At 35.7% G+C, this 24883-nt stretch overlaps 1 protein-coding gene across 2 annotated transcripts in view; it reads right to left on the bottom strand.

Moving 5' to 3' along the window:
* FCHO2 (FCH and mu domain containing endocytic adaptor 2) overlaps positions 1 to 24883 on the bottom strand; it is a 127301-nt gene that overhangs the window by 38745 nt on the left and 63673 nt on the right. For both annotated transcript variants that reach the window (XM_054488367.1, XM_063664894.1), the window contains 4 exons: positions 16680 to 16724; positions 14207 to 14279; positions 10136 to 10160; positions 346 to 403 (listed from right to left, as the gene is read on the bottom strand). In XM_054488367.1, coding sequence (XP_054344342.1) covers positions 346 to 403; positions 10136 to 10160; positions 14207 to 14279; positions 16680 to 16724 — 201 coding nt within the window. The remainder of the gene's footprint in view (positions 1 to 345; positions 404 to 10135; positions 10161 to 14206; positions 14280 to 16679; positions 16725 to 24883) is intronic.

Raw genomic sequence — 24883 nt, 5'->3', positions numbered from 1 at the left:
GAAACCCTGTCTCTACGAAAAATACAAAAATTAGCCAGGCATGGTGTACATGCCTGTAATCCCAGCTACTTGGGGGACTGAGGCAGAAGAATCGCTGAAACCTCGGGAGGCAGAGGCTGCAGTGAGCTGAGATTGTGCCACTGCACTCCTGCTCGGGCAACAGAGGGAGACTCTGTCTCAAAAAAACAACAACAACAACAACAAAAACACATGTCAAATGACAAATAAGGAACCACATTTTATAATTAATAAAAAATTGGAAGAGGCTTTAATACATGATTTTCTTATAACTGCCTACTTATATGCCAACATAATCCATAAGAATACTAGATGATGAAAGGATATCATTCTGATTTGTTTCTGGTTTAATACTGTAGCCTTCTTCATCTACATCAGGAATGTTCTAAGGGAAAAAGAAAAAAAAATTATAATGACAACTCCAATGTACAAAATTATTAGAGATTATCAAAGTAGCCTCAGGTATTACTAAGGAACCAAACCACTTCTCAGATATCAACAGGTTAACGAAATGATGAACACCGAAGAAAAATTACATCCTTTTAGTTAATTAGCTTCAAATCATACTCCATGCTTTGGATATCTGAAAATCGAAAGACCTGCAAAATGAAACAGGAGAAACACAACTCATAATTTCAGGGCAAGAAATCACTGAGGTGGAGACCAATTCAGATTGCTCAAAATCTATAGTTTCTGTTATAAATTAGGAAGAATAAGTTAGTTTTAAAAGTACATGTGATTTGAAAGCTATTATCAAGCTAAATATTCTTATTGCTATAAGCTCTATGGAAACATGAGATCTAGCAGCTCCTTACGCAGTTTAAAGTCTGGGTGAACTAGTGAAACTATCTAAGACAAACCATCAATGTCTGCCAACATGCCATAAAGAGTGACAACCAGACACCATGTGTCTCATGAGAGAGGCAGCCCTGACAAAATAAAACAAGACCAAAAAAACTTGAACCTGGATCTGATCAAGCCTCTAGATCCAAATGCCAATTTAAATAATATAAAGAAGTAAAACATAATACAGTATGGCAATAAAATCAGCAAAATCCAGACTAAAGGAAATTATAAAACAAACCACTTAGTCTTGCCAATAAAAACACAGAAAGTGGGCCGGGTGCAGTGGCTCATGCCTGTAGTCCCAGCACTTTCGGAGGCTGAAGCAGGTGGATCATGAGGTCAAGAGATCAAGATCATCCTGGCCAACATGGTGAAACTCCATCTGTACTAAAAATACAAAAATTAGCTGGGCATGGTGGCGCATGCTTGTAATCCCAGTTACTCTGGAGGCTGAGGCTGGAGAATCGCTTGAACCCAGGAGGTAGAGGTTGCAGTCAGCAGAGATCACGCCACTGCACTCCAGCCTGGCAACAGAGTGAGCTCTGTCAAAAAAAAAAAAAAAAAAAAAAAAAAAAAAAACCAGAAAGCTAAATAGAGAGGGAGGGAGGGAAGGGGAACCTACAGATCAAGAGAGACTTAAGACATATCAACAAATTCAAACAAAGCATAATAAAATGGACATCAAAGATGATAAATATAAATACTGAATGGTTATTTCAAAATACTAAGGAGTTATAAATTATTTCTAGATGTGATGATATTGTGATTATGTTTTAAAGATATATATAATGTAAATTCAGATGAAATTATAATATTCTAGAATTTGGGCAGAGGAAATGGATGGGCAGGATTGGCTGGGGCAAGCTGTTGGGGCTGACTGATGAGAGCCCCAACATGAGAGACCATGATGGTATTTATATACATATATATGTATATGTATGTATGTATATATATATGTGTATATATATGTATATGTGTGTGTATATATACACACATGTACACACACACACACACACACATTTGTTTAGAATTCTTCAAAATAAAAAGATAAAAATAATCTAGCTGGGAGTATTAAAAACAGCAGAGTTGCCTAAATATTATAACTCAGAAATCAGTTTTAATGCATTTTAATAGCTTCAAAAAGGGGTTTTCTGGTCACATCATAAAATTCCCATAAGTTGAAAGAACACTGCAAACAAGGAGAAATAACATACACAAAGACACAGAAAGGTAAACAAACATTCAGTTCAGGTGTTCAGAAAAAGGTTTTTTTCAAGTTAAAGAAAACTGGGCATGCCTAAAAGCAGAAGAGGAGCCAATAAATACCACAGATATCACAAATAGGTGAGATAAAATGAGAACAATGTACTCTAAGAGTCAAGAAAAAACAGGATAAGACAAAAAGGCCCCTCCCTATTCCTCAAGGACTAGGAAAAAATAAAAGGAAGAAAACAGGTATTTGGGTAGGAATGTCAACAGCTTTGTGGACAACCAATTTTTCATTCAAATCCTCAAAGTAAAGAAATAAAAAGTTAAGACTACGTGTATCTTGGGGTGTGGTGTGGTGAAGCGAAAGGACTGAGAGTGTAAATATAAACCATAAGCAAAAAACAAACAAAATGAGAAATAAAAGACTACCAAGAAAATTAAAACCACATTAAGATAGCAAATTCATAAGCTTGAAAATATACTCTGTTGGTGAAGCTGCGGGGGAAAGGCATATTCATACTTTGTGAGTATTAATACAAATTGGCACAACCCGTATAGAGAAAAATTCAGCAGTGTGTAACAAAACTACATATATATTCACTCTTTTACCCAGGAATCCCATTTCTAGAAATTCACTGTGAAGACACAGCTCCAACTATTCAAAAATACATATGCACAAGGTTATTCATCAAAGATTACTTATAACCTGTAATTATTAGAAATTACCTAAATGTCCAAGCACAGCTGAATAAACTATGGTACATACACAAAATGGGTAAAGCCATTCCTCCATATCTGCAGGTTCAGTTTCGGTATTTGCATGTATTCAACCAACTGCAGACTGAAAATATTTTTATTTTATTTATTTAGTTTTTTGAGATGGAGACTCGCTCAGTCACCCAGGCTGGAGTGCAGTGGCCCAATCTCAACTTACTGCAACCTCCACCTCCTGCAGTGATTCTCCTGTCTCAGCCTCCCTAACAGCTGGGATTATAGGCGCCTACCACCACACCCAGAAAATTTTTGTATTTTTAATAGACACAGGGTGTCGCTATATTGGCCAGACTGGTCTCAAACTCCTGGCCTCAGTTGATCTGCTCACCTCGGCCTCCCAAAGTGTTGGGATTACAGGCATGACCCACGGTGCCCGGCAAAAATATTTAAAAAAAATAAAAAATAAGCTGATTGTGGTAGCTCATGCCTGTAACCCCAGTTCTTCAGGAGGCTGAGGCAGGAAGACTGCTAGAGCCCAGGAGTTCGAGACCAGCAGTAGAGCTGGCAATATAGTCAGATCTCATCTCTACAAAAAATTAAAACATCAGCTGAGCATGGAGGCATGCACCTGTAGCCCAGCTACTAGGGAGCTGAGGTGGGAGGATCGCTTAAGCCTGGAAGGTAGAGGCTGCAGTGAGCCCAGATGGTGCCAATGCACTCCAGCCTAGGCAACAGAGCAAGACTCTGTCTCGAAATAAATAAATAAATAAAAAATAAAAATACACAAAACATGAATCTTTAAAAAAAACACAGTACAACAACTATTTACAATATCCATTTACATTGTATTAGGTATTATAAGTAGTCTAGAGATGATTTAAAGCATGACTTAAAAGATGTGTGTGGGTTATATACAAACACTATGACAGTTTATGTAAGGGACTTGAACATTCAGTGATTCTGGTATCCTCAGGGGGTTCTAGAACCAATCCTGCAAGGACACTGAGGAACGATTATACTATGTAGCTGTTAAAAAAAAAAAAAAAAAAAAAACGAGAAAAGTTTCTATGAACTAATATGGAATGATTGCCAGGAAATACTGCTAATTTTTAAAAAGCCAAGTAGTAAAGAACATATACAGTATTATAACTTTTAAGTAAGAGGGCAAATAAGAACACAAACATACATCTGCTTATCTTTGTTTAAAAAAAAAACTACAGAAAGGATAATTAGAACACAATAAAGTTGGTTACCTACAAGGAAGGGCAATGGGGTAGAAGGGACACAGGAAAGAGGAACACTTCTCTGAATATGCTTTTGTAGTTAGATAATGGAATATGTGAAATTTTGGGGCAATATATACTTAAGTATTTAGAGACAAAGGGACAGAATATATTTAATTTGTGCTCAAATGGATCAGAAAAAATATTATACACATATAAACATATGCACAAACATAGAGAGAATGCAAATGTGACAAAAATAAAGGGCATACAAGTGTTCTTCGTATTATTTCATTCTTGCAATTTAGTAAGTTAGAAATGATTTCCAAATTTCAAAAAAAATTTTAATGGAAAGAAAAGGCTGCCAAGGAATTGCAGCAAAAATCCTTTTACTGGTAAGGTATTCTGTTCTTCTAATCACTTTCTAAAGCTCAGCAAGAAAGATATGAAGAACTGTGAAGGCAGGCACAACACAAGGTTAGGGAGAACTGAGGGCAGCATTTATGTGACTATTGCTTCCAGACTAAATAAACAGTCTAATGCAGCTAGCAGTGAGTTAACAGATGGAATTAAAAACTAGAAATAAAAAATCTAATGTAGGGTGAAGAGCAGATTCCATGGATAAAAAGATAACAAAGGCCGTATTTTTAACACTGAAGGTAGAGCCCTTTCTTTCTACTGCTTGCTAATATGCAAATATCACTTTAAAATACTTTAAAAATAAGGAAACTTTGCTAATTGTGAATCTTTTAGAAACCAGAATGAAAGGTTTTTTCAAAATACTTTGTCCCCATTCCAAGTACCCTAGAAACACACCAGGTATTTAGTCTCCCAGAGGTTCTATCTCAAATTTAACAATGGACTACTTTCAATTTGTTTATAATACACTATTTGTTTAGCGAATACACTATATAGCACAATGTAATAATTTAATAATACCAAGCTGTTTTCTATATGGCTGAGTAAGCAGCTTTTGGACCAACCTCCTGCAGATTACAACGATAAATTCTGATCAAAACACATCAGCAGGCCAGGCACGGTGGCTCAGGCCTATAATCCCAGCATTTTGGGGGGGCTCAAAACAGGAGGATCACTTGAGGCCAAGAGTTCAAGACCAACCTGCTCAATATAGCAAGACCTTGTCTCTACTCAAAAATAAAAAAATTAGCTGGGTGTAGTGGCACGTGCCTGTAGTCCTAGCTATTTGGAAGGCTGAGGCAGGAAGGATCACTTGAGCCAAGGAGTTCAAGGCTGTGGTAAGCTAGGATTGTGCTACTGCACTCCAGCCTGGGCCACAGATCAAGAACCTAGCTCTATTAAAAACAAAACAAAAAAACCACTGTAAACAACTATCTGGAGGTAATGGAAAATGACCTAGAGCACCCACTAAAATCACTCTACAAAGTGATTCACTGAAAAACTCTATAAAGTCAAATGTAATTCTAAAAAAGGATTCAAATAACCTACAGAAAGGCAAGAAAAAAGCAAAATGAAACAAAAAACAGAGGAACAAACAAAACAAAAAATGGCAATCTTAAAATCTCACAATATCATTACATATAAATGGTCAAAATATATCAATTAAAAGGCAGAGATTGGCAGAATGGATTTTTAAAAACATAATCGAACTATCTGCTGTCTATAAGAAACTCACTTCAAATATAACGATATAGTTAGGTTGAAAGAAAAAGGATGGAAACAATTATACTAGGCAAACATGAATAATAACAAAGGGGAAAAGAGGCTGTCTTTATATTAGATAAAGTAGATTTCATAAAGAAAATTATCAGGGTCAGAGAGGAACATTATGTCCACACAAAAACCTGTACACAATTGTTCATAGTAACTTTATTTCTAATAGCCAAAAATTGAAAAACAACCAAAATGTCCTACAATGGGTGAGTGGTTAAACAAACTTTAGTACATCCAAAACAGGGACTACTACTCAGCAATAAAAAATAAACTATTCATATGTACCACAACCTGGATACATCTCCAAAGAACTGTGCTGAGTGGAAAAAAGCCAATCTCAAAAGCATACATATTGTCTGATTTCACTTATAGAACAACCTTGAATTGACAAAATTATAGGAATGAAGAAAAGGTTAGTGGCTGCCAGAAGTTAAGGAAGGCGTAAGGAAAAGTGGCTGTAAAAGGGCAACCAACATGAGAGATTGTTGTGGTAATGAAAATGTCCTGTTTTGACTGAATTAGTGTCAATATTCCAGTTGTGATACTACATGACAGTTTTGTAAAATGTTAGCGTCAGGAGGAAGGTGTAACAAGTACACAGTACTGTTATATACACCATCTTTGCAACCTTCTATGCATCTTTATTTCAAAATAAATAGTTTTTCTTAAAAGCAGTGATTCTCAGTGTACTATCTTTTTACTCCTAGAACTATTCATAGAAACCTGATATTAATAAAAACGTACACATTACCTGTGTTCATCTTTACCCATTCAATCCATGATTTCTATATTAGGGCCCATACAGCTGCAGTGAAGCCCTAGGTCAAAAGCAGTATGAACAAGAACAGAACAGGCAACTTCACCCACCAATCTTAAAGGCAGTTGTTTACTCTGGCTAAAGTGGTGGTGGCAATTTAAAAAATATATACCAGAATGCAGCTCAAGAGTCAATGAAATGTTTCTTAAATTCTGTTTGGAATGTGGACATAGGCCAAAACCAAAACCAAAAAAAAAAAAAAGAAAAAGAAAAACCAAAAAAAAAAAAGAAAAAGAAAAAAGAAAAAAAGAGCAATTACACTTCCTTGGCCAACTTTCAAAAGATGCAGTTGCTAAAAATAATTTTTTAAATTACACAGACCTTTAAAGAAAGGAAAAGAAAGGAATAATTTCCCTACCATGATAGCCTATTGATGTTTTAAAAAATAATTAGTAAGAAGAATAAAATAATTAGTAAGAGGAAGCCATGAATAGGCCATAAGTTATTATTTATAGGCTACAAATAAAAGAAAATAACAAGCCTGGATAACATAGTGAGACACTGCCTCTACTAAAAATGAAATAACATAGCCAGGCATGGTGGCATATGCCTGTGTTCCCAACTACTCAGGAGGCTGGAATGGGAGGAATGCTTGAGCCTGGGAGGTCGAGGCTGAAGTGAGCTATGATCGTGCCACTGCACTCCAGCCTGGGTCACTGTATTCGTCTGTTCTCACATCGCTATCAAGAACTATCTGAGACTGGGTAATTTATAAAGAAAAGAGGTTTAATTGTCTCACAGTTATACAGGCTGTACAGGAAGTATGGCTACGGAGGCCTCAGGAAACTTACAATCATGGTGGAAGGCAAAGAGGAAGGAAGCACATCTTACATGGCCAGAGTAGGAGGAAGAGAGTCAAGGGGGAGATGCTACACACTTTCAAACAAGTGAGAACTCACTGTCACAAGAACAGCGAGGGGAGATCTATCCCCTGACCCAACTGCCTCCCACCCATCCCTTCCTCCAGCACTGGGGATTACAATTTGACAACAGATTTGGGCAGGGACACAAATCCAAGTCACATCAGCCACAGAGCAAGACCCCATCTCAAAACAAAATAAGTAAAAACAAGTCTCCTTTCTCTACTGATCACTGTAATTCCTGGCCCCAAAGGTATCCACAAGTAAAGTGTCTTGTAACTCATTCTTCTAAAATAAAGATAACACATATATCTACATATTTATATCTTATTTTTAAAACAGCAATCACTTAAAATATCGTACTTGCTTTTATTAAGTTCTTTCCATATCAGCAGACACAGATCAACTTAATTCTTTATAACATCTATTACCCCACCAATTTATTTAACCAGTCCCATTTTGATGGATGCTTTGGCATTTCCAGTTTTTTGCTAATATAAACAAGGTTGAAATAAATATCTATCTATCCCTCACTTTCTATATATGCATGAATCTTGATCAAGTGTGTGTCTGCGTGTGTACATACATATACACTTTATATATGTGTGTGTATACATATACACACACATACACACTAATACAATGTGCGTGTGTGTGTGTGTGCGTAAAGTTTTGTTACTATAACTGTAACAGTAAATTCCTAGCAGGGAGATGGCATGGTCAAAAATGAACTCACACTTCTTATTTGGGGCAATACTGCCGAACTATCCACAAGACAGACGGTATCAATTTACATTCCTACCAACAGTATGCACGTATCAAAACCTTTGCTGGCCAGGAACAGTGGTTCACGCCTGGAATCCCAGCACTTTGGGAGACTGAAGCAGGAAAATGGCTTGAAGCCAGGAGTTCAAGACCAGCCTGGGCAACACAACCCCAACTCTACCAAAAAAAAAAGTTTAAGAAATCAGCTGGGCATGGTGACATGTGCCTGTAGTCCCAGCTACATGGGAGGCTGAGGCAAGACAATCGCTTGAGCCCAAGAGTTCATGGTTACAGCGAGCTATGATCACACAACCGCACTCAAGCCTGAGCAACAGAGTGAGACCTTGTTTCTAAATTAAAAAACAAAAAATTAAATTAAAAAGAAATTTGCCAATATGATTAGACACTAGAGTAAATTCATTCTAATTTCCACCAGAAGAACACCACTATTTTGAGCCATATTTATTATGGTTATCACTTTTATTTCCTTTTATGAAAATTTACCATTTTTATCCTATGCCCTTTTCCTACTAGGCACCCACTTACTTTCTGTATTGATTTGCATATAAACTTTATAAATTAAAGCAATTAGCCCCTGTCACATGTCTTGCAAAGATGCTCTGCCAGTTTGTCTCTGATGATTCAAATCCTTTTATAATGTATTTTTTCTAGTTTTATATATTTTTCATTTCTACACAGTCAAATTTATCAATCACTTCTTATTCAGTATTAGAATTTTGTATTCTTTTGTATTCTGGATAAGTACTAAGTAAAGTTCAAAATTGGATAATACTGATCATTATAAAATAGTATCAATTAGTTACTGAATTAAAAATGTTTTATTTAAAGGGAATATATATGTAAACTAAAACATGGAGTATTAAAGTTGTATTTAATTTTACATCATCAATTTAATGCTACAAATAATTCAGAAATAAAATGCATAAAAATAATGCAGACATAAAATGAGTACTAAAGTTAATGCCAAACACATCTGCTGCTTTTCATTAATTAGTTAACCAAGGGTATCAAACAGAGTAACCAAGTGGTAAGGTAAACATTGTAACTCCAAAAATACACTGATGATTTTAACCCCATAACTCATTATAAGTCTATTTCTTATTTTTCATATAAATTTGTTAACAAATCATAATTGTATTTTAAGGCCAAAATATAAAACAAAATACTAATTTTATCTTAGTTAAGTAACATAAAACACAGTGTTTCACAAAATATTTTTAGTTATTTTGGTACACTATGATGCTGTAAAAGATCAAAATGTTTTTGGATCAAAGGAAACAACAGTTATGCAGGCAAGAACAATAACCAAAGGACAGAGATTGTTTGAAACTCCCATACTTATCAACATGAATGGTATTTAATGAACAGTTTTGAAAAATATGTCCGTCTACACATTACTTAACAGCATTTGGTAAGTCTACTCTCTCACTGTAACCAAAGGGAGCTCCATTTGATGTCTTCTTTAATTACACATAAAGAAATACATTTAATCAAGAAATATAAGCAACCCTTCAAAATAAAACAAAAAGCACAGAAAAGTACTGACCATGGTTCTTGTTACTGTTATTTCTAAAATGACAAGCTCTTAAATGAACTCAAATGCATGCACAATGTTGTATTTTAATAGAGCTAAGAATAAATTAGTAAGAACACCACATTTTAAAATAAAGTATACAGATTTTATTTCTGGCATGTTTCCCAAGAAAAAAACAGAATGATATGGCACCACTCCAATTTTAAAAGTAAAATGTCCACTCTTCAAAGGTGGTTAGAAATACTTTCTATTTAATAGGAAAGCATCTGGCAATGTAAATCCAAAAATGCATCTGTAAAATAATTTTAATAGTGAATTTACAATATGATGGTATTTTTCTTTGAAAGACTGGTAACAACTCAACTCAAATATGTTAGGTTTATCCTAATGAAAATAACTAATTTAAATTGTTTATATCAAAGTTAAATCTACTTACCAGTGAATCTGCATCAGGACATTCCCTATTAAAACAAAATATCAGAAATACTCAATAATTAGAATTGTCTGCTAATTATGCATGTTTAAAGTATTTACTTTGGTACTTAAACATAGCTTTTATTTAAACTCTACAAAAAATATTTAGAGAAATCAAACCACGAAGATTAAAACATACCAAATTATTTTAAAATTCAAAAACGGCATTCTTATACCCATACCACCTGACAAAATAAAAAACAAACAGCTTACGAGTATTCCTTTTTTTCTATCAGCTTACATTATGCTTTAAGAGCTTATAAATATTCAAAAACCTATTTTGAAAAGTAATTCTTTTCCATGAATATACTCACACATCAAGAAAGCTGTCAGTCCTACAAGGCTTTCTAATGGCTTTTCATTCAAGTAAAGCAAGTTAAAAAAATGTCCTTAAAGAAGAAAGTTTGACTTTAAAAAAAAGTCAGTATTAAGTAGCAAGTAGTCTGAAAACCTAAAACTACTGGAAAAAATACAATTTTTAAACACTTCAGTTTCATCTGATGTACTTTCCATAACTTAGTAGATACAAAAGTCAAAGCTAGTTTTTTCCAAATATACTGAGTAGACTTCCAGTTGGATAACTTTCTTATGTAATGTAATATGTAGTTGAGAACTGAAATTCTATCATTTAACTGATAAACAAGTATTGAATTTGCATATACACTAGTGAAAAGTATTATTTAAAATGTAAAACTAAAACATAAAGAAGACCTAAATATGTACAACTAAGGCCAGTGAGGTCATTAAAAATGAGGTTAGAAGAATTTCCATGTATGCGCTCTAAAATAAATTCACAAACAAAAATTAAGAGCACAGACTTAAAAGGTTTTTGGACCTTTGACTTGTGACAGTTAATGCACACAAAGCAGGCTGAGCATCCCTAATCCAAAAATCTGAAATCCAAAGTGCTCCAAAATCTGAGAGTTTTTGAACACTAACAGGATGCTCAAACAAAATGTTCATTGGAACATTCTGGCTTTGGGATTTTTGGCTTAGGAATGTTCAACTGGATGTATTCTGCAAATATTTCAAAATCCAAAAAAATATGAAATCCAAAACACTTCTGGTCTCAAGTATTTCAAACGATACGCGATGTGTGTCAAAATCTTATACAAACAGATAAACGCCATTTATCCAAATACTAGGCAAACACCAGAAGAATCTACAACATTGAAGAATTTTCTTAAAGGAAAATAGGATAAAACAGACTGAAAAAATTAAAAAGGAGGAAGATGACTACATTGCTCTTAATCCAAAATGAAGTACCAAAGGGACAGGGTAAATGCAAACCCCAGGTGACTTTCTTTCTTCTTCTTCTTTTTTTCTCTGACACAGAGTCTCACTCTGTCACCCAGGCTAGATAGAGTTCAGTGGCATCATCTCGGCTCACTGCAACTTCGGCCTTCCAGGTTCAAGCAATTCTCCAGCCTCAGCCTCTCAAGTAGCTGGGATTACAGGTATGTACCACCACACCTGGCTAATTTTTGTATTTTTAGTAGAGATAGGGTTTCACAATGTTGGCCAGGCTGGTCTTGAACTCCTGACCTCAAGTAATCCACCCTCCTCGGCCTCCCAAAATGCTGGGTTTACAGGCATGAGCCACCGGGCCTAGCCCCCCAGGTGACTTTTTATCCACTTAAAAGTCATTTAAAATTGCACATTTTGAAATGCAGCGTCCTTACTGGTAGATGAGAAACATTATATTTTTCTAAACTTATGCATACTCTGAAGAAATGTTCCAGAAAAGGCATAATAATAATAATCCAATCCTTCTAGAGAATCAAATTAATCAAGATGTTAGAACATTTCTACTTTCTTCTTTTTTTAAAAAAGATGCAGTTTGAACATAAAAAGAAGTGTTAAAGTTCCAAAGAGTTTATTCTCTGGCTTTAAGCCAAAACACTCCAGTTATCGGGGTAAAGTACTTATCTGTTTGCCTTCACAGTGGGCTGTATGACACCTGCAGATGAAGCTCCAGGAAGAGGAAGCTCTGAAAAGGGCCTGTCTCCCACAATTACTAGCATCTCAAAAGCCTTCAGGCTATGAAGAGGCATGCCAAGAGCCTCTGGCATTTCAGGCAAAGTGAATTCTAACATTTTTCCTGCCAAGAAGTTTGAAAGAAGGTGATGATGGTACAGTGTTATTAAGCACTGGCTTTCTGCTCTAGTATTGCCATTGGTTAAAAAACAAAAACAAAAAACCACCCTAAGTGGCTTAATATCATACTGGGAAATTGTTGATAAGGAAAACTGTTTTAAAAACCTGGTTAAAAAATACTATAAGCTCCCTACATGAACAGTAATGAAACCCATACATTGTAAAAATAATTTAAGGCCATGATTCTTTACAATATAGCCACTAACAGATGAACTAGATATATTTTAAACACTTACTTACTAATCAATTGATCAGATTTCAATATGTATTGCTAATATTATAAAAATAGATTAGGTTTCAGCCCCTTAAAAAATATACCCTTCATAAATGCTCAAGAAAGACATTTGCAGAAGATTTGATAACTACAGATATAGATGACTTTACAATTGGTCTTGATTTGTTAACCAAATACTACTTGAGAGAGGGGAAGAGACAGTCATTTAAAATGAAAGAAATTCTAGGAAACTCAAATAGAAATATAACTAGGTAGAAAGCAAGAATACCCAAAGCACAAACTGTTCTCTTATGTTAAAAATATGAGTGCCCATCAAATATTAAATCTCATGAGAATTCCATTGATTATGCTAGGGAAGCGGGGTTTTTAAACTAATTTTCAGTCAATGTTGGTGGGTCAACAAATCACTCAAGACTTTTGATCGGTGTCTCTTCAATCTAAATGCACTGAGTAATCATGGAAAGAAGGATTCCTTTAATTCTAGTTTGTCTCTGAATAATCACGGCTCAAAGATTCTTAACCCCAGGTATACATTAGGAATCAAAGGGGCTGCTTAAAACAAAAAACAGCAAAAACTATGTTGAGGTTTCATGCTGAGAGAATCTAATTGATCTGAGGTGGGACCTGGCATAGGTATATTTATTTTAATTTCCCAGGTAGTTCTAATGTGTAGCCAAAGTAAAAAACAAACAAACAAAAACTTTAGTTAGCTAAACTCAATTTCTTACATGTTTATTATATATTCTTTGTATATTAATTTTTTATTTTTAAAAGAAGGTAAATCAGGCCGGGCGCGGTGGCTCAGGCCTGTAATCCCAGCACTTTGGGAAGCTGAGGTGGGTGATTCACCTGAGGTCAGGAGTTTGCGACCAGCCTGGCCTATATGGTGAAACCCTGCCTCTACCAAAAATACAAAAAATTAGCCAGATGTGGTGATGGGCACCGTAATTCCAGCTACTTGGGAGGCTGAGGCAGGAGGAGAATCGCTTGAACCTGGGAGGTGGAGAATGCAGTGAGCCAAGATCGTGCCATTGCACTCCAGCCTGGGCAACAACAGTGAAACTCCATCTCAAAAAAAAAAAAAAAAAAAAAGAAGGTAAATCAGACTTATAAGTGGACCAAATATTCCATCTAAAAATGATGACTAGTATAAATGGTAAAATGTTAGGGCTTTTCTCTCCCCTATTTAATATTTTCCATCAATGTATGTATAGGTATCACCACGTGCCTATACACTTAGAACTGTCTAGAAGGATTTTCATCAAATAGTTGACCAGAGATTTTCTCTTAGGCATTAAGACTTTGATGAATTTTTAGTTTTCTTTGCACTTTTAATTTTTTAAAATATGCATTTATCATTTTATAAAAACAAGGATATTTCAAAAATTTCCATTTCTAGACATTAAAGCTTTTGTCCATAATGTCTTAACATTTTAAAATAATTAGTAAGTTAATACTTCTATCTAAAACCAGAGGAATTGGCAAATGTATTTATTAATATTTAGAAAGGCTTGTTTTTCACACCTTACACATATACTTTTGAGTTATTTCCCAAATACTTTTTTCTTTCCAAATTCAAAAGTCTTATTCTTAATCACTTATAAAAACAAAAAGGATTTTGACAATATTTAAAATACTTACACAGATTCTGCATCTTTTTCCTTTTTAATGATTCCTGGCAAAGCAAAGGTCTTTCTTTTCCTTGGTTTTATACCTTTAAAATAAATATATATTGTTACAGAAACATAAACGTTCCTGATAAACATATTAAACTTATGAATACATCTTGCATCCTCACACATAATTTGCTCAAAACTGCTGATGCTAAATGTGGATGACAGAAATAAAGTTATCAACCACTCAACCCTATTGGTTAGACTTATCTTATGTTAATAAAACATACTCTATTGTTTATCAAAAGATCATAGAACATTTACTTGACAGATAAAATTTTCTTTTCTTTTCCTAAGCCTCCCTTAAGTCACCTTACACATAATAAGCATATGGAGATAACTTAAAACTTCAAAGAAAGTACATTATTCATTATACTAAATTTTGTTATAAACGTCAAATAATGTTATAAAGGTCAAATCATGTTTGCTTTTTAGAGGGCCACAAAATATAAATGTATTGTTTTAGATAAAAAGATGATACAGCAGACCCATTAGAAGTACAATATGGGGCCAGGTGCAGTGATGCATGCCTATAATCCCAGCACTTTGGAAGGCCAAAGCGGACAGATCACTTGAACGCAGAAGTTCAAGACCAGCCTAGGCAACATGGTGAAACCCTGTCTCTACAAAAAAATACAAAAGATTAGCTGGGTGTGGTGGTGCATGCCTGTGGTCCTAGCTACTCGGGAGGCTGGGGTGAGAGGATTGCTTGAGTCCAGGAGATGGAGGCTGCAGTGAGCTGTGATCACACCACTGCACTCCACCCTGAGTGACGAAGTGAGACCCTACCTCAAAAATTAAAAAGAAAAAAACAGAAACAGAAAAAAACAAAAAAACAAAAAAAGAAGTAAGTTTACAATATGGCATTCTTGTGTCCATAATGTTGTCCCTAATACAAACAATGCTATAAATGGATTCTACCATAACTGAGGAGTAAAAATTATCTTTGATTTTCCTAATAAGGCATCCTCTTCTTTCATGACAAATTATTTTTAAAGGCCAGTCATGCTATTAACTTTTGATAGAATTCAGCACTTAAGGCCTGGTGTGGTGGATCTCGCCTATAATCCCAGCACTTTGGGAGGCCGACGTGGGCGGATCACCTAAGGTCAGGAGTTTGAGACCAGCCTGGCCAACATGGTGAAACCCCGTTTCTACTAAAAACACACAAAAAATTAGCCGGGCATAGTGGCGCACACCTGTAATCCCGGCTACTTGGGAGGCTAAGGGAGGAGAATCATCCGAACCAGAAGGCGGAGGTTGCAGTGAGCCGAGATCATGCCACTGCACTCCAGCCTGGGTGACAGAGCAAGACCCCGTCTCAAAAAACAGAATTCAGCACTTAAAACTTAGGTGTTTACTCTTTGAGAATTGAGCAGTAGAGACTGGGTGCAGTGGCTCATGCCTGTAATCCTAGCACTTTGGAGGCTAAGGTGGATGGATCACTTGAGCTCAGGAGTTCAAGACCAGCCTAGCCAACATGGTGAAACCCTTTCTCTAAAAAAAATACAAAAGTTAGCTGGGCATGATGGCATATACCTGTAGTCCCAGCTAATTTTGAGGCTGAGGTGGGAGGATCGCTTGGATCTGGGAGGTCAAGGCTGCAGTGAGCAGAGATCGTACCACTGTACTCCAGCCTGGGAAACAAAGTGAGACCCTGTCTCCCAAAAAATAAAAACAGAAGAGAGCAGTAGAGACCTTAGGTTTAAGCTAGCCCTCATCGTACAGATGAGGAAATTCAAGAAGGGTTTTTGTTGTTGTTTTTGAGACAGGGTCTCACTCTGTCACCCAAGCTGGAGTGCAGTGGTACAATCATAGCTTACCACAGGCTCCTCCTCCCAGGCTCCAGCAATCCTTCTACCTCAGCCTTCCCAGTAGCTGGGACTATAGGTGCACACCACCACACCCGCTAATTTTAAAAGTTTTTTTGTAGAGATGGGGTCTCAGCACGTTTCCCAGGCTGGTCTCAAACTCCTGGACTCAAGTAATCCTCCTGCCTCAGCCTCCCAAAGTGCTGAGATTACAAGCATGAGCCACTGTGCCCAGCCAAATGATGGTAACATTAATTAATGAAATGTTACCCACTGTACAATTAGCACTATACATTACAGAGATGAGTTTCATATTCCTGACATTAGAAGGCTTAAACATGGATGTCAATGAAGAAAACTATTTCAATGTATATTTAAAAACAAATGCATGTTATACTCAATCTTTAAAAATATATAATCTAACACACTAATATTATTTTGGGAAAATCTGTTATTTATTAAGCAGCAAGTAGCATCTGCAGGCCTTCAAACTAATTTCAGATTTTTATAGCATTCCATTCCATAGGTATGCTGACACCTAGGGATAGCAGTCCCTCCTTATTTGTTCAATGAACAGAAGATACTAGCTAGCTGCCATGTGCATTAACATATTATAACTAAACAACTCACCTTCAACTGCACTAGCAGTGTCACACTCTTCAAATTCAATGAGGCCTGGAAAAAAAAAAATTGAAAAACTTCCAATAGAAAAAAACTATCAGGTAAATTTTAAAACTTTTTTTTTACATTTTAAATTTTTTATTCTACTTTTAATTGACAACGCATCTTTTTAATTGTTCTGAAATAGTTCTAGTTGTTACCTAATAGTTAATTCAAATATCAGCAATAAATTTTAAAAATCAAATAATTCTAACAGTGAAAAATAACTGAGACTAGCCCATTATGATCACAATAATTTACTGAAAACCAATTATATGTGATGCCACAAAACCAGAGACACAAGAATATGCAGTTTCTGCTTTCAAGAAGCTGGCAGTACTGTTAATGAGAGGAAACAAGCATGGTAAAGGTGGTTGCTAAATCCTCGGTGGTGTTCATGGGAAGAACAGGGCTACCAAGATAGTAACTACTACTAGAACATAAGCTTGGGACCTCATCTGTCCTGTTCATCACTGTATCTTCAATGCTTAAAAAATGCCAGGTAAATAATAAGTTGGGTAAATAAGTAAATATTTATTGAATGAATAAATGAACTAATTACAGACTAGTTAAGTGGTGACCTTGGGATTATAATCCAGATCTCTCTAACTGTATAGCAGGTCAAGGAATGTGAACTACAGCTTACAGGAAATAGGAAGAGTTTTCACGTAAGATCATACACATCCACCCACAAAGCGATCTTCAAGGACAATAAATTTAGCACTGCTATGAGAGACAGATTGTAGAAGAGGAGGATGATAAAGTGGAAATCATTAGAAAACAATTAAAATAGTCTTGAAATGATTGACTGCTCAGACTAGCCTTAAATGCCATAAAATATGGCATACTTCATAAACGTGAAATATCAAATTATTTGGCAGTAGAGAAAGTAGCAAAACATGAATTACTCTCCTAATGAAATATCCCAAAATGCTAAATATGAGACTAAAAAATTATCTCCCACTAAGCTGTCATTTAGTCCTTTTTATATATAAATTCATGAAAGTCTAGCATTTTTTGTGAAATAATTTTTAATTTATTAATGGTAACTGTATAAAGTTATAACTGTATAAAGTTATAACTGTATAAACAAGTCATATAGTATAACTTGCTACATGAAAAAATTTTAAAATAGAGTTTGAAATAGAGAGTAGATGATAGAGGATTTTGTTACTGGTTCTTCTGAGACATGAAGCTTAACTATGTACAAATTCATGATCAGCATTATTATTGATCATTCCATTATAAAAGAAAGCCACTGATTAACAAGAAAGATTTCTCTACAAATAGGGGGATCTAAAAATATTGTCTTAATGTCCCTCTCCATCCCCCTAAACCTAAGATTTATTTCTGTGTGGTTCTAGTTTCCATTCAAATAAAATAAATTAACATTTACTAATAAGCAGAATAAAACAGTCATAGAAGTGAGTTGATAAACAAGGTCCTAATCAATTATTAGTATGTTCCTTACTAGTACATTCTTCTAAATATGAACAAAGACTAAAAAAAAGTTTATCACTTCAATCCACAAAAGCCTTAAAGAGTCAGAAAATAACACAATTAAAAATTTAAGGACTTTATTCAAACCCATTCTGCAAATCTGGAAGCTGAGAAATCATTTAATAAAAGGGTACTGAGCTTGTTCTTAGAATCCCTTAGAGGCCTATCGTAACAATTTACAATGAGATGAGGGCAGGCTGAAAAATCAATAAGGGTAAAGAAACTGAGATGTGCAAATTAGTAACTTTTCACTTAGTATAAAAATTATGAATAACAAATCTCTACCTAAATTACCAAGAGCTTATTATATATTATTGGCTTTTCCAAGTACTAATAAAGCTTGAGAAAATATAATCGTCTGTTGAGACGAGAAAGGGTTTACTAAAAAAAGGCAATCAGGTATGTCGTTAGTCAAAAATTCTCCTACAGCTACACATCCACATAACTTCTACCCATTAACTATTTACAGAATCTCTAATGCTCAGGCCACACGCTTACTCTAGAGAGTAGAAAAAAGTAAATACCATGAAAACAAAACACCAATGCCAAATTGCCTTGTTTACAAATACTAAATATATATTATCTAGAAGGACTTTTACATCATCATCTTAGCAAATATGGTACATACAGAAAAAAAGATTTGTAAAATCTTTGGATGACTTCACACATGTGAAAATAGTAAAGACATCCCTTAACTCTATAAAATCAGTCCCTTTAAACAAAATTCTCCTTTTTGTTCTCACGAAACTCTTTTCCTATAGTAAACATATCTTGATTTCGCTTATTTTTTCTAAACAGCCTCTTAAAATCCATTTGAAATAGAAAAATGTCCAAAAAAAAAGAAAAAACATTTTGAAATATAAGATGCCAAATCACTTCAAATAAAAAAAAATACTAAAAATTTTAAATTGAGTACCATCCACACAAACTTTTCTATTAAAGATAGAAATAATGATTTCTGGCATAATAAAACTAAATACTACCTTTTTTAAAAAACCATTAAATCATGCATGAACAAGACTTTCTTTTACAAATGGCATATGCTCCACATGCTGCTTCACATGGCAAGGCTTTGCGTGCCTGGCTCAGCGCCAGTTGACAACTCAGCTGGATATCAATGCACATTCTGACCCCCGTTGTAGCATGTCACTTCTGAACTGTTTCACAAGTGGAAAGTTTATTCAGCATCTCTTTCAAATGCAGTCCACTGCCCATCATTCTGCTATTTAATCATAAGACAAGTTATTTTTTTTGACAGTACTAAAGCCAGAGTGAGAGTCTTAATGAATAGTTTGCTACAACTGGAATTTCAACTGTTTTAGACTCAATTAATTCTTTTGTCAAAATAAATAACTGCTCTTAGCACTTAAATTTTATATTGGGTCACAAGGGCAATTTAGTTTGTATAAAAGCAAATAAAACCATTTTGGCTCTGTCTCCTGATGCTCTTTTACACATTATTTTAAAACACCACTATGAGTTCAATTAAACTCACAGAACAGAAGAACAACTCTAAGAGGTCAATGATTCAAAGCAAAACAATTCTTAAATATGATGCTTTAATCATCAGGTAGGAATAAATAAATGCTGTAAAAAAGCTATCAACCTAAAGAATCCATTCAAACCTAATTTGGATTAAAACTTTGAAAAGATGTTACAAGAAGAAAAGCAACTTACTTAACGGTAATCTTTGATCACCACAAATGTTTTGTGGACTGAGGAAGAGTATAAAATATGTGAAATATTTAATTAATAATCCCTGTTGCTTCGGAATCAATCCTAAACCTCAGGCCATCAACAGGACAAGTTTTTAACATTAGTTAAAAACTGCCCTCAAAACTCAAATAGTAAGTCTGGGCTATTCAAATCAAGCATATTTCTGCTTCTAATCAGAGCTAAACACAAACACTCTCAGACATACACTAAAAGTTTAATAAAAGGAATGATGATAATGAAGGGGTGTGTGCATGAGCAAGGAGAGAGTTGTGACTCATAACAATGGAAATCAATGACTACATTTTCAAGCTTGCTCCTGGGCCTGTGGAATGCAACACAGTCACATTCCCAGATGCCTGGGATGATGGGCCAGGCAAGCTAACACAAAAAAGAGAATCACACTCCAGTTTGTGGTGATATGCACAGGGTATAGAGGCTCAAATTCTAATTTTGATACTCTTTTTGAACTAGATGCTCTTTTTGAACCTAGGGTGTATCATTTATAAAAAGTAAATGATAAAAAATATAGCATTTGCTTTCTCTCTCTCTCCACAGAGCCTTATACAATTTTTTTCTTTTGCTAAGCTATTTGACAGTTGCAGACATCAATGACACTTCACTTCAGGAGTATGTGTTTTAACAAAGGACTTGCTGAATCAATTTCCTCAATTCAGTGGTTCCAAACCTCATGAGAGACTCCTGGCGCAATGCTTCTAAACTATATTATGTATGAGAATCACCTGGAGAACTTGTTAAACCACAGACTACTGGGCTCCACTCCCACAGTGTTCTATTCAGAAGGTCTACGGTGGAGCTCAAATTTTTGCATTTTTAACAAATTCCCAGGTGATGCCACTGGTCCTGGAATCACATTTTGAGAAATACAGTCCTAGTAGACTCTGTGGCCACTGCTAGATATTTAATTAGTCTAGACAGTGCTTCCAATTATACTGTGCATACAAAGCCCAAAGCATCTTGGGATCTTATTAAAATACAGATTCTGATTCAGTAGGGCTGGGATAGGATTTGAGATTCTCCATTTACAACAAGCATTCATGTAGCGTGATACCATAGGTTCTCAACAATGGCTACAAGTTACAATCAGCTGAGGAGTTTTAAAATATAGTGGTACTCACCCTGGACCAATGAAATCAATTTCTTGGCTGGGCATGGTGGCTCACGCCTGTAATCCCAGCACTGTGAAAGGCCGAGGCAGGCGGATCACCTGAGGTCAGGAGTCCAACGCCAGCCTGGCCAACATGGTGAAAACCCATCTTTACTAAAAATACAAAAATTAGCTGGGCATGGTGGAGGACCCCTGTAATCCCAGCTACTTGGGAGGCTGAGGCAGCACAATCACTTGAACCCAGGAGGTGGAGGTTGCAGTGAGCCAAGATCATGTCACTGCACTCCAGCTTGGGTGACAGGGCAAGACTCTGTCTCAAAAAAAAAAAACAAAAAGAAAGAAAGAAAGAAAAGAAAAGAAATCAATTTCTGTACATAAAAAAAGAAAAATGCAAAGAAAAAAATCTCCAAAAATAATTCTTCTATGTACCTGATACGGTTTGGATGTCTGTACCCTCCAAATCGCATGTGGAAATGTTGATTCCCACATGGGAGGTGGGGCCTAATGGGAGATGACTGGATCATGCAGGAGGATCTTTCATGAATGGCTTAGCATCATCCCCTTGGTAATAAGTGGGTTCTCGCTAAGTTATTTCACACAAGATCTGGTTGTTGAGGAGTGTCTGGGACCTCCCCCATCTCTCTCATGTTCTCACTATTGCCATGTGACATGCTGGCTCTCTGTTGCCTTCCACTATGATTTTAAGTTTCCTAAGGTCTCACCAGAAGCACATGTCAGCACCATGCTTCCTATAAAGCCTGCAGAACCATGTGCCAAGTTAAATATCTTTTCTTTATAAATGACCTAGCCTCAGGTATTTCTTTATAGCGACACTAGAATGGACGAATACAGTACCCAAGGCTTGAAAACTATGAGGAAAATTTAGAAAGTCTTAAATCAAAGAAATAGGTTTTTAACCACAGATTTCAGTCACTGTGAAACATTCCAAAATTTTATCTAGTTCTCCAAACACAGAATCTTAGTACTGAAATATAATCTCCTCTTACATCCACATTTTGACAGTGTCCCCACACTCATAAGGTTGAGTCATGTTTTCATCTTCCATGATTCTGATAAAACCTTTGTTTCTACTTTCAATTATAGTACTTATGTCTATAAGCATTCTCCATGTTAGTTGCAACCATATCCTTTCAGTCACTCACGCCAAAACCCTTAAAATGATTCTTCCCAACTCCTTTTTAAACAGATTTGCTGAGGTATAATTAACACATGAAAAACTACATCTACTTAAATTGTACAGTTTAATGAATTTTGACATGTGTAACATTTGTGAGTCTACTACCACAGGATAACATATAAAATTATACCTCATGCTCCTTTGTAACCCATTCCATCCTTCCCAAGGCAACCACTGATCTGCTCTCTGTCACTATAAATTAGTGTACATTTTCTAGAAAGTTATATAAATAGAATCATATAGTATGGGCTGGGCACGGTGGCTCCACCTGTAATTCCAGCACTTTGGGAGGCTGAGGCGGGTGGATCACGAGGTCAGGAGTTCGAGACCAGCCCGGCCAATAAGGCGAAACCATCTCCACTAAAAATACAAAAACTAACTGGGCATAGTGGTGCGTGCCTGTAGTTCCAGCTGCTTGGGAGGCTGAAGCGGGAGAATCACTTGAACCTGGGAGGTGGAGGTTGCAGTGAGCCAAGATCGCGCCACTGCACTCCGGTCTGGGTGACAGAGCGAGACTGTCTCAAAAAAAAAAAAGAATCATATAATACGTATTCTTATTTTGGTCTGGCTTCTTTCACTCAGCAAAATTACTTTGAGATTCATCCATGTAATTGCATGTATCGGTAGTTTATTAAGTTTTATTGTTGAGTAGTACTTCACTGCATGGAAATACTACAATTTGTTTATCCGTTCATCTGTTAATGGACATTTGGGTTGTTTACAGTTTGGACCTACTACAAATAAAACTGCCATGAACATTCATATGGAAGTCTTTGCACATATATTTCCTTTTCTCTTGGGTAAATGCCTAGGGGTAGAACAACTGGATCATATGGTAAGTGTATGCTTAAATTTCTAAGAAGCTGACAAGGTATTTTCCAGAGTGGTTGCACCATTTTTTATTTTCACCAGCAGTCTTTGTGAGTTTCAGTTCTTCCACATCCTTGATAGCATTTGGTATACTCAGTCTTTTTTTCTTTTTCCCAGATGGAGTCTCGCCCTGTCACCCAGGCTGGAGTGCTGTGGTACAATCTCACCTCACAGCAACCTCTCTGCCTCCTGGGCTCAAGCCATACTCCCCGCTCAGCCTCCCAAGTAGCTAAGACTACAGGTGCACAACACCATGCCTAATTTTTGTATTTTTTTGTAGATATGGAGTTTCATTATGTTGCCCAGGGTGGTCTCGAATTCCTGGGCTCAAGGAATCCACACATCTTGGCCTCCCCAAGTGCTGGGATTACAGGTGTGAACCAGCATGCCTGGCTGGTATAGTCAGCCTTTTAAATTTTTATCACTCTCATAAGTGTCTACTGCTATTTTTATTGTGGTTTTAATCTGTATTTCCCTAATTATTAATGGGGTATCTTTTCATGTGCTTACTTGACATTCATAGATATATATATTTTTAGGAAGTGTCCAAATCTTTTGGTCACCTTTTGTATTAACATGTATACAAAATTTTGAAATAAATTTTAAATTCTTTATTCAAACATTTATTTTTATCTGTATGGATTAATGGCTATTTATTTCATTCTTTGGGTTATGATCTAATATATTCATTACTTACTACTTGCTCAAGTAATTCCAGCTTTGGCCATTGGGAACTCTTTTCAGGTTATCAACTGTGTCCTTCTAAACTACAAAACTTCAACTAAAGGAAATAGAAAAATTTTTTAAAATCTTTGTGACCTTGGATTAGACAAAGATTTCTTGTATTTGACACAAAAGCATAACACATAAAAAACCAAAATTTGGTAAATTGCACTTCATCAAAATTAACTTTTGCTCTTCAAAAACATCGGGGAAAAAAAAAAAAGAACAAGCCACAGACTGGGAGAAAATAGTCACTATATGTATATATATATATATGGAAACCTGCTGAATTTTTATGAATTATAAATAGCATAAAGTAAAATTACCAAAATGACTGTAAAATAGAAAACATTGAAAATATGGATTTTACTCTCTTTTAGCAACTGAATTACCTGAGAGTGGTTAGGGTTACAAGGGCAATGTCAATGGAATATAAAAAGATACCCAAAATTAGAAAACACCTGTTTATTCATGATCCTTTCAGACCACAGGTGCCTTAATATTCAAAGCATCCTCTTACAGTGACTCAAATTCCAGAGGAACCAGCCATTACTACACTAAAAAAAAAAAAAACAATGACAGGCCAGGTGCAGTGGTTCACGCCTGTAATCCCAGCACTTTGGGAGGCTGAGGCAGGTGGCTGCTTCAGGCCAAGAGTTCGAGATCAGCCTAGCCAACATGGTGAAACTATGTCTCTACTAAGAATACAAAAATTAGCCAGGCATGGTGATGCACGCCTGTAAACCAGCTGCTTGGGAGGCTGAGGCATGAGAATTGCTTGAACCCGAGAGGTGGAGGTTGCAGTGAGCCTGAGATCGTGCCACTGCACTCCAGACTGGGCAACAGAATGAGACTCTGTCTCTAAAAAAGCAAAACAAACAAAAAGGCAATGACAAAAAGTGTCAGTACATATAATAAGTAATATAACATTATCGTAACGAGTAATAAAAAAATTTGTAATGCTCTCAGTTTGACTTACATACATAAAAGAACTGAAAACATAAACTGACAGGTTATATCTTTCAATAGATAACTGACTAA

This window comes from Pongo pygmaeus, chromosome 4, assembly GCF_028885625.2.
Source record: "Pongo pygmaeus isolate AG05252 chromosome 4, NHGRI_mPonPyg2-v2.0_pri, whole genome shotgun sequence".
Classification (NCBI taxonomy): Eukaryota; Metazoa; Chordata; class Mammalia; order Primates; family Hominidae; genus Pongo; species Pongo pygmaeus.
Note: the sequence above shows the minus strand (reverse complement) of the source record. Positions and strands in the feature narration are given on the sequence as shown.